Raw genomic sequence first — 11,864 nt, 5'->3', positions numbered from 1 at the left:
GAAGGATGAGGGAAAGTGGTTGGAGTTGAGTATCACTTAAGTCATTGACGAGATCAAGAGACATTTCTTCGTTTTCTCTACGAATCGAAACTAAGGTAAGCTTGTACTGTATTTACTTGCTTTTTACACGTTTTGCTGATCACAAATGTTACAATTTTAATCTGTAGTGATGGTTTCATCTAAGTTTATTCTTGTTGTATATATATATATATTTTGGAAAGGAAAGAAATATTGAAAATGTTGTTTCCATGAGAATGGTGTTGGCTGTCGGCCAAGCGCGATTTTTTTAGGTGTGACTTGCAGCTTTTATTTTTAAGTGACAGTTACTTTACTTAGACTTGTCAAAACTGACATGGTCCAAATTATATATATAGATTGAGCCATGGGCAATTCAGGGGGTATTGATCACACCACGTGAAGAACATTGTATAAGGAAAAGTGAACAAACTCGGGATTTTCTCTACTACATAAAAATTACCATATTTTTGGAAGTATAGATGATAAAAGCCATACTGACATTTGAGTCGGGTGATCAAAGAGAGCCCGTTATTTTTAATATTTTAATACGCTGATGCATAAACCCAGCAAACACAAAACGTTTTCGACATTATTCGCAAAGGGTTATAAAAGGTTGTCAGAAAACGTTTAAATGTCGGGTTATATAAAGGGTATATGAAGAGAATAAAACGTTTTCATAACCTTAAAAACATTTTTGATAATCTACTGCTCAGCAAACAAAAATGTTTTACAGAAAACGTTTAAATGTCGGGTTATATAAAGGGTATAAAAACGTTTTAATAACATTCCAAAAACATTCTTGAAAACTTGATACAAAACATTCTAAACAGAATGTTATTTTGGGGTTGAAAAATATTTTGCGACAAATGTTTGCACAAAATATTTTCAATAACGTTTTAAAACGTTTTCATGACCTTTATATAACCCGACATTTAAATGTTATTAAAAGGTTTTGAAAAAACATTTTAAGAACATTTCTGTGTTTGCTGGGTTCAAATATTTTAACATAATGTTATTTAAGTATTGACACAATATTTGGCAAAATATTTGCAAAAAATAGTTTACAAAAAAATTTTTGAAAACATTTTAAAATATCGTTGTAGTGTGTTTTCATACAAAACGTTTTAAACCGTTATCATGACTTTTATATAACCCGACCGTTTAATGTTATTAAAACGTTTTTACCTAAACCAAAAGCCAAAATATAACTTTTTTAAAACGTTTTTAAAACGTTTTTGTGTTTGCTGGGAACTAACATTTGACTTTCATTGTTTGCAACGGAGGGAAAAGTTTTCTTCTTCAGCACAATTGTTACAAAAGTATAGAATTTGTAAACAAGCCTGCGTTTCCATATCCATATATATTGTTATCAGTAATTCTTCTTTCTATTGACATGGGTAGGATGATCAAAGAGAGACGGTATATTTGTAATATTTTTTCTTGGAGTTTCTTGATACGCGCTGATGTATATCTTTTTTTTCTGAAAAGGAGGGAAAAGGATTCTTGCTTTAATAGCACCGCGATATATTAAGCTTATCTACCGGGCTTTTCTTCTTCTACTAAGATTCTCTGTATGTATTTCTATAATGAATGTTTTTTTTAAATTTGTATGACACATTATTAACTTACCAAAAATGATACACAAAAATGGCTGATTACCATAAAACATATAGGCTTGAAGCACATATAAAACAAATTTGTATGACATTATTAACTTACCAAAAATGATACACAAAAATGGCTGATTACCATAAAAAAATATAGGCTTGAAGCACATTTTTCTTTTCAGATTTTACTTTTTATTTTGCATTTGCAAAAGTGTAACATTTCCTGGGGGCGATCTCAATTTGTTTTTAAATTACGATTGGTCAACGAATGCAATGTGCTTTATTGAACTAACATATCCTGCAAAAACCAAGACCATAGTACTTACGAATATTTATTTCATCTTAATTGTCTCATTCCTCGAGTGAACCATTGACGTATAAACTATGCGTATGTTATTAAATTATACATATTTATGTTATGTGTCATATATATGTCTATGCGAGAATTTATGTGATGTTAATTAAGCCGATCGACCTCATTAACGAACTACGGATGGATACGCACATTCACGATAAGCGCTGGTAGAAAGAGCGAGTTTCTTTGGACTCAAAATTAGTGGCATAATGGGACGTATCTGATAGCAAGAACTAACATTTTGTGGAAAAAATAAAAACGCATTTTTATGGAAATGTTAGACATGTTAGAATATGGCTTTAATGGGGCATAGCGCATAGGGACGAGTTATAGAAATTTCGTGTTCGTGTATGATTATTATGACTAGAATAATACAAGGAGAGTTTATACTTTCTACACTTACAGACACACATTGAAGATGGCCAGTAAACTTCTATTCGCTGTGATGGCATTCAGCCTCTTTGTTGCCGTAACTGTTGCAACAACATATCTCGAGGAAGGAGACGATGACGGTGGTTTTGAGTTTGATGTAATGGACTTTCTTTTGGCAAACAAGCGTGGCGGGATGGCAGAACTAGAAGGGGAGGCATTTGAGGAGTTGATGGATAAACGTGCCGGAAAGGGCAAAGGCAAGGGCAAGGGCAAAAACAAGTGGCAGCGTAAGTGCTTTATTATATTTTCTTTTGTTACAATTATCATGACGAGATCCACGGAAGCCCTCTAAAAATAAAAATTTGTTGGCGATTTTAAACACAATATTTGCCAACAAAATATCAAATGTCGTTCAGATGAGGCTCCCCTCTCAGCCCCCTCCCCAGTTGCATTTGCCGTTATTCGGAATAACTACAGTCTGTCCACATAGAAGTGCAAACCAAATATGTGGCATCGGGGGTCGATGCTTCGCGTAAAAAATGTGACGCGTAAAGAGCATGGTGCGCTCGGCAGGTACATCGCGCAGCAGTTGGCGCGCCAAAGAAGCATAATTATTCTCATACCTCCACTTTGGCGCGCCAAAGAAGAATAATTATTCTCATACCTCCACTTTCCGAGGTCTATTTACTTTGTACTTCTATGTGGACAGACTGTAGGGTAATAAAAGTTGTAAGCATGCAAGTGAATAAAAACGCGGATTATTGATGTTTTTGAAAAGGAAAAGTCTGAAATCTGCCAAATTTCCCCTTTTATTAATAATATTATTCCCCTTATTTTTTTCTTTTAACTTTTCCCCCGATTTTAACAAACGGTTTCCCTGTTTTACTCCCCCCCACGTTTTTTTTTATAAATAGACCCCTTTTACTTTTATTTATCACCAATTACCATATCATATCACGCGGATGCATGAGTGGCACCCGTGGTATTTTTTATATTTTAGGCTATTATAACACTCAAAACGCTGCTGACCACCCTCTATTGTTATTTATACATGCACTCCTTTCTACGCCATGCATACATTCTCCTAACCACATTTCCCTAATATGAAATTTAAACAATTTGGCGTTGGCGGCTATTCATGCAGTCGTGCTGGAAGTCGATGTTGAAACAATAATGCACGTTTAATTGTTTAAATGGTGGAAAGAAACCTCTTCTCTATAAGTGAGTACTATGGCACTATTCTATTCATTATGAGATCACTATATCTTATTTGCATCTTTGCTTTAAAAGAACCCGAGCACCAATGGGCGTTTTTCCAACCCCTTAAGGTTTTTCATTGGGAAGGACAACTTAAGCTATTCGTAGATCTTTTGAGTTTCTTTTGATGATAAAATTGTTAGCTCAGCATCTTACCCGAAATTGACGATAGATATGGATGGCGGATACCTTCAAAATACCACTAAGATAATACGCATAACCTTAGGAGTTTAAGATGCAATCTTAGACGTCTAAGATGCATTCTTAGATGCAATCTTAGGCGTCTAAGAATTTCGTGGTAGACTTAAATCAACGAATCACAGGACCAGAAATCCCAAACAACCAATTATCTTAGGCGTATTCAATTATTGACCAATGAAATCTTAGACGCCTAAGATTTTGCACGCCTAAGATTTCTGTTAGACGTCCAAGCTTGACCATTTGACCGTGACTAGTGATGGACGGTTTGATCGATCAAAACGTACAACGGACGCTGTGTGTTAGAGAATATTTCGAACAATGGCTGGGTTGTGTGTTTTTAATGAACTAATTTTCTCTCCATATCCATGGGCGTCAATCCCAGAGAGACAGGGGTGATGGGGTGGGAGGGGGGACATGTTCTCCCACAATTCGGCACAATGGGCCATTGTTTAGTTCTTTTCAGCCACTTTTTGACAATTCAGACTGATTCTCTACCCACCTTTCAAGCTGGATTGGCGCCAATGTCCATAGCAATGGAGGGTTATAATTTTCCCCAAGACGCTCCCCCAGAATTGCCACTGATTTTAGAGCATGTTATGGTTATTCAAAAGGTGCCCTGTAAATAAATTGCTTGAGTCCCTTTTCGACCTGCCAAAATTGCTTACAGACCCTGTTTTATAAAAACCTGACCCTCTAACACGCAACAAAAACGGGGGAGGGTGAGGTGTTGGCCAGACCCTGTAGATGATGCTGAAGGCTGTGTTGGTCGTGTTATTTCGTCAACCTGCTCTATAACCTGGTACAAAATGGGGGCGTTGGTTTGCCATTTAGCTGGATTATAATGGCACTTCTATTCGAAACTTATTCCTTTAGATAAACTGAACTGAACCAGAGATGACGGAACTGATTATCCGCATGGTATCTGTAATACGAGCTGCTAGTAGTCTTCCAAGGTGCTTTTGCGAGCTATCACATTGGTGATACCGTCCATCACTAAAATATCAATCTTAGACGTATAAGAATTCTTAGGCGTGTGAAATTTTAGGCGTCTAAGATTTCATTGGTCAAATACGCCTAAGATGATTGGTTGTTTGGAATTTCTGGTCCTGTGACTCGTTGATTTAAGTCTACCGCGAAATTCTTAGACGCCTAAGATTGCATCTTAGACGCCTAAGATTGCATCTTAGACGCCTAAGATTGCATCTTAGACGCCTAAGAATGCGTCTAAGGTTAGATGTATTATCTTAGGCGTATTTCGAAGGTATCCGCCATCTATAGATAGATGGGGTTAGCGAGGCCCACTATAGGATTCTACAGCAAATTCGATGATTTTCATTTCGCTCTAGTAAAATTATTCTAAAAGTAATCGACTTTCTACTTGTAGTTAAGTTAAAAAAAGTCATTTCCTTACATATTTAGGAGAAATTCCAGTTAAAATCGCATAATTTTTCGTAGAATCCTATAATCAACTACGAGCGTATACCTATACTTTGGTACATCCCAGAATTCCCCAATTTTGCCGGCCACACTCACATTATGACGTCATAGTGACATGATGTTTGTACTTATTTTGGTATCACTGGATAGAAGAGACCCAAAAGCTATACATTGGTACCATATAAAATAGCATATGAAATTTACATTTGTAATAGACACATTGCAGCAACCACCTCTTCGTAGTTTTTTTTAAATACAAAAACCGGGTCAGTAGTACAAGGGTTAACCTATATGATTTCTTTTCCCTCTTCTTCTAGTTTGCCCACCACCCGCGAGTAACTGCGTCTGCAATGCAAAATACGCACCAAACGACAAGAGATTCTTTTCTAGTTGCTAAGGTAAGCGATTATTATGTATACGTTTGTGTGGGTGTAGCGGGGATGTGTAGGATGACAAGTGGGGCTTAGTTGGGAGTGTGTGCAAAGGGTGTGGGCTGTGTGTAGTATTTTGGTGTGTAGGTATTTTTGGGGTGAGTGTACTTGGTCTTACGGGGTAAATAAGTTGCGTATGAAAAGGATTTCTCCAGACGGTAGCCTCCCAGGATAATGCTTGAAAACGCACACTTGCAGAACGGTACTGTTAGAGTACATTGTAGATCACCTCGATCCCGTAACTTTGGAGCACTGAAAACATGAAAACATGGCCTGTCTGTCTCAGGCATAAAAGAAGCCATCCGCTATTGTGATGGAGTCGAAGTCTTTCTTGAAGTCGACAAAAGTGACTGTCAGTGGCAGTTTTTACTCTTTGATACCTCCCACATGATCTTTCTCAAGGTGTGTGTTTGCTGATCTAAACCAACCTGGTTGCTCCTCAAAAAAGGATCATACGAGGTCAATAATTTTGGTCAATACCATGAAAGAACCACATATCACACACTAAATAAAGCATTTTAAACATTGAATTACAATGTAAGTGCAGGCAGATAAGACCTGGGGAAAATGCCAGACGTGAACTGAGCCTCAAACCCATGAAACCCTCAGATTAACTCAATGTATGTTTGAATGTATCGGTAATTTAATTATTTGATCGCTTGTGTAGATGTGGGGGAGTGTGTATATGTTGCATATTGAGGTGTGCAGGGTGCGTGAAGGCGTGAATGCAAGTTGCATACACTATTTGTAACAATTTTATAATAAATATCTTGTTTCTTTTGTTTCTTTCTCTTTTTCCTCCAGAATAGCCGAGGCTAGTTTATAGTCTTCAACGTGCCATTATGATACTCTCAACCGACGCCAACAATCCTTTATTATTTTGATAAAGATACCGTAAACGTTTGTCTACTGGCGCTATGGGCTCCCTTGACATAAATGGAATTTTAGACACAAACTTAAAGTGTCCTGCCGTTAAAATCCCACCAGCAAATAGGGGCACATGTCCTTTATTCTTGTTGGGATTTTTAGAGGAGGGAGCTCACTATTTGTACATGAAATTTACTCCAGAGCAAAGGATCCCAGGTGCGCCATTAGGCGAACGTTTACGGTAGCACATAAATGACTAATAAATGCTTCATAATTAGTTATAACGATCATCCAACTGAGGGCAATTTATCAGTTTCACCTTTACAACGAGCTTGTGTTTGCAACTTTCTCAACAAATTTGGATAGAGCAACTATAGCACAGTGGACGACGCTCAATCCCCTATAATTCCTAACATTAACCCTAATTCTAACCCTAAAGCAGACCACTAATTCTAATAATATCATGGGAAGGCGACAGTTATGCTAAAAGTTTGCCAAGGATACCTGAATTTCAATTCTATTCTGCTATTCCATAAGTCTTGTGGCGCTTAAGAATATACATAGGTTAAGAGCAAACTTGTTTTCAATGTTGATTCATACCGTACATAAAATGTACGACCATACTGGACCTTTTTAATAGAATGTACCATTTCGTGTTACCTATTGTCACAATAGCAAAGGAAAAAGAAAAATATTTTTGAAATATTTAGTGTGAGTACGTGTATCTTGCTATTATCTGTTCCAGCTTCAGTGACACCTCATCGATGCCCCCTGAACCTTTGGATGTACGTATTCGCTATAGAAGTGACGTCTTAATCGGATTAACTACCATAGCAGTAGATGAATACAATATTTGACTATATCGCCCTGCACTACAAGCAGGTTGCACTTATCACCTGTGTATGTATGTGTAATACAATACCGCTCTTTTCAAAGATACTAATCTTAAAGGTACGAGTGATCAGCATGATATTGTTCAATGCATAGGTATCGCGTGAACGTTGTAGTGCATGGCGATATAGTCACAAATTGTATTCATCTATTGCTACGGTAGCCTTACGTCACTTCTACAGCGAAGTGTAATAGGTATTAGAATTTTACTTTGAAAAATAAATATAACAGGCCTGTGCTGGTTTTTATGCCCCTCCAGTGAACCCTGTCATAATCATACCCAGGACAATATGCATGACGTGTCACAGGAATTGGAACAAAAATTAATGATACCATTATAATAAAATGTGCGTAAATTTTAATTTCAAAGAGTTTCGCCTTTTTCATTGTGTGTGGATGTGGAGTGGTATGGGAGTGTAAGAAACATTGTCAGTGTATGCAACTGACGTGAAGAAGAACCATTGGACCGCACTAGGTGATGTACATGTACCATGAACGCACCCGTGAAGTCAATTTGGTGCCATTCAAGAATATCGAATGCCGGTTGGTTATAGTGCCATCACGTGACATCCAGTGTTTACGTACCGCGTTCATGTTCGTTCCGCTAATGTTGTCTATTATGTTTAGTCAGATTCTGTGGTCAGATGTTGTTTATAAAAAATTGTCATTTGGTATAACAAAATGAAAAAAGGGGACATTGAGTAAACAATTTTGAAAAAGATATGCAATTTGGTCATTTGCCAAATAAACAATACAAGTTTACTGAAATAATTTTTTTTAAAGTTTCCGCATTATTTTATGGCATTTTAATGATAGAATTCTAGAAAAAAGGTTATTGTTTAAGCATATTGAACACCTCAGCCATATATTACAGTAATGGAAAAAATTGCAAATGTTTGTCATTATACATTCATAAGGAAATGTATATAAATGTGAAGCTGCACAACACATTAATGCTGCAAAGAGACAATTTTCCCTGTTGAAATTGACTGACACTTTTTCTACCAAACTTTAGTGTGTCCCACCAGCTTCTCGGAAAATCAAGAACTTCTGCATTACCAACTAACATTCCTCCAAACGACCTACAAGAATATTTTTGTCAATTCTTTTCTAATAATATCATCAATCTACGGGAGGACCTAGATTCTTGGCACTCTCTTCCACCATCATACGTGTGTATGAAGGTCCGATTTTCGATCAATTTGCTCTTGTCTCTGAAGACGAAATCTCCGATTTCATACAGAGTATGTCCACAAAAAGCTGTATCTTAGATCTGCTGCCGACTGACCTTGTGAAACAGTGTGCCGATGATCTAGCTCCCCTGCATTATAATGAGTCCTTTGTATCTGGTATTGTAAATTGTCCTGTCAAGCAGGCCATTATTGTTCCTATTCTTAAAGAAAGGTGGTCTTGATTGTAACGATCTTGAGAATTTTAGACCAGTTTTGAACTTACCATTCATTTCAAAAATTCTTGAAAAGTGGTTCTTTGACAACTACAGGAACACCTATTTGACAATAACTTGTGGAGACCGCAGTTCTGAGTGTCATGGACAATTTGGTAACCAATTCTGATGACGGAGATGACGTTAACTTCACTCCTTGACCTCAGCGCTACGTTCGACATACTGAACCATTCAATCTTCCTGAGGCGCCTTGAATGTAGTTTTAGTATCAGAGGCAATGTACTATTGATCCTACGTTTCCCGACGCTTCCAATCTGTCATTGTCAATGGATCGATTTCCAATCCACACCCTCTTTGTACGGGGTCCCTCAAGGCTCCGTACTTGTGTCAGTTTTGTTTACATTATATTTTAAACCATATTCTGACTTTATCATCCAGTACAATAATTGCCAATGGTACCGAAATATCTCAATGTAGTATGCCTCAGGACTTTGATTCAACTAAGCTATCCAATCAAGAGTATATAAATGCTGTTTTGTGTTGGATGGATAGTAATAGGCTCGTGCTCAAAACAGATACGACGGAGCTATACAGATTCTGGACTCTGATACCCCCTTTCAAAAATTGGTTAAGTACCTCGATTACATCGAACTTTGTCTATGTCTGAACAGTGATATCTGCCGTTCCTCATTTCTATCTTTGAGACGTATTGGCTGCATTCGATCGACCTTATTGTCCGATAAAGCTACATCATGTCTGGACAATTCTATAATTCTTTTGCAGCTCGATTTCTGCAATTCCATCTTGGCAGGTATCACTGCTGATCAAATCAACCGTCATCAACGAATTCAAAATTGTGCTGCCCTTCTTATTGTCAAGAAAAGAAAGCATAAGCAATATTACACCAATCCGCTCACAGCTTCACTGACTGCCTGTCGAATTACGCATCCAAGTTGTTTTGACTACCACACCTGTCATCTGTGCTTTACACTTATCCAGCTGTTTGGAACTCCCTTCCAAACAACCTTCGTAACATCTCCAAAATGTTCTCAATTTAAATGCCAGCTTCAAAACCAATCTCTTTGCTAAGCATTTCCAGATTCATAGAATATATTGCTTTTTAATTTCTTTGTTATTTTCATGTTTTTCATATTTCAATACTGGGGGCAATACTCTATGACCTGAAGGCTGTTGGAGCAGTCTGAAAGGTATTAGAGTATTGCTTGCTTGCTGTAGTGACATCTTACAGTTTCAAGAAATGTTGAATGTAGATGTCTTGAAACTGTAAGATGTAGGGAGAGAAGTCAAGGTCCTTCGCCCTACCATGGTAAAAGACCACTGAAGCCGAAAAACCATGAAGAAATCCAATAGCACTCGGGTTAAAGCCCCGACTAATAGACTGACTCCACGACCTCAGAGCCTGCAAGAAGCAGAGCATCATGATGCATCAGCCCCAAACGTAATCGGAAGGAATGATGGTCCTCCTACAGCAGGGCCAACACCATTCCGAGCCCCAATTAGAAGGGCTGCTGCTGACAAACCTGATGGGAATATAGCCTTATTAAATGCGAAAATAAAACCCATATGTATAGGTACGTGGAATGTAAGGACACTCCACCAAGAGGGAAACTTGGAACACCTTTTACATGAGTTAGATCATCTGCAATGGGAAATATTTGGGATTTCAGAAACCCACTGGTGCGACTCAGGGGAGTATACGAAAGTTGGGTATCAAATATTGAGCTCAGGAAATGATTCCATCCACAGAAAAGGAGTTGCTATCATCCTCAACAAGACAGCCCAACGATCACTAATGGGTTATAACCCAATCTCAGAGAGACTGATATCAGCCAGACTTCGCACACAAATTGGTGCAGCGACAATTATTCAAGCATATGCTCCAACTTCCTCATCAACCGAGGAAGAAGCGGATCAATTTACGATCAGCTTCAACAAACTATTGACAATACACCTTCACAAGACATCTTGATCACAATGGGAGATTTTAATTCCGAAGTAGGAACTGACTGGGAATCATGGAATGGAATACTTGCTAAATTTGGATACGGAGAGTCCAATGAAACAGGAGAAAGGCTGCTAAACTTTTGTGCACAAAATGACCTGTGTATTTCTAACACCTTCTTCAAGCAGAAAAAGGAAAGCAGAGAGTGGACGGATGGTAAAACCAAGAACAAGATTGATTTCATCCTGATAAAGCAAAGGTGGAAAAGTAGCATTTCTATGGCCAGAAGTTTTACCAGTGTAGACACAGGTTCCGACCACCAATTGGTACTCGCCAATTTCAAGCTTAGACTTAAAGTCAAGCCCAAGCCATTAAGACAAAAATAAATATGATATTCAAAAACTTCAGGATTCTACAACCAGAAGTTCATTTGAGATCCAAATAGGGGCAGATTTGAACCGCTTCTAAATGTATCAGACACAGACCTGGAGGTGGAAGACATATGGGACTCAATAAAACATAGCTTCAAGGAAACATCTGAAAATGTACTTGGCCTCGAGAAACCAAAGCCACGAAAGCCTTGGATTGCAGCAGAAGTACTCAAATTATGTGATGAAAGGAGAGAGACTAATCAACAAAAGCTTACAGACAACTCAAAAAACAGTAGATACAACTTCCTGAACAGAGAGATCAAAAGACAGTCAAAAGGACACTTGGATCAACAATCTATGCAAGGAGGTAGATCATTGCCACCAAGCCTCTACACCTAGACAGGTCTACCAAACAATCAAAACTCTAACAGGGAAACAAACTCTCCGGATGAAAAGTGTAAAAGATAAAGCAGGAAATTTTCTCACTGACGAAGAAAAAATCAAGGATAGATGGAGAGAAAATTATGCTGACTTAAATAATATGGCAGGTCCAACTGACCCAACCATTCTGCAGACATTATCCAATACTCAAGGAAGGGAAAGCAGATGGACATGATGGTATCACAGCTGCTGGTGATACAGGAATAAACATGATACATAAATTATGCCGAAGGATCTGGGAATCCGAA

The 11,864-nt window shown here is 37.9% G+C and overlaps 1 protein-coding gene across 2 annotated transcripts; it reads left to right on the top strand.

Moving 5' to 3' along the window:
* Positions 1-7,798, top strand: LOC140157055 (uncharacterized). Of its 2 annotated transcripts, none has more exons than XM_072180121.1 (4): positions 1-95; positions 2,386-2,639; positions 5,565-5,645; positions 6,488-7,798. In XM_072180121.1, exons 2-3 carry the CDS (start codon positions 2,399-2,401, stop codon positions 5,642-5,644), a joined length of 321 nt encoding a protein of 106 aa, XP_072036222.1. In that variant the 5' UTR covers positions 1-95; positions 2,386-2,398; the 3' UTR covers position 5,645; positions 6,488-7,798. The 2 variants fall into 2 exon arrangements, with proteins under 2 accessions (XP_072036222.1, XP_072036221.1); XM_072180120.1 differs by having other exon boundaries at positions 6,483-7,798.
* The last annotated feature ends 4,066 nt before the right edge of the window (positions 7,799-11,864 follow it).

This window comes from Amphiura filiformis, chromosome 7 (genome assembly GCF_039555335.1).
Source record: "Amphiura filiformis chromosome 7, Afil_fr2py, whole genome shotgun sequence".
Taxonomy (NCBI): Eukaryota; Metazoa; Echinodermata; class Ophiuroidea; order Amphilepidida; family Amphiuridae; genus Amphiura; species Amphiura filiformis.
Note: the sequence above shows the minus strand (reverse complement) of the source record. Positions and strands in the feature narration are given on the sequence as shown.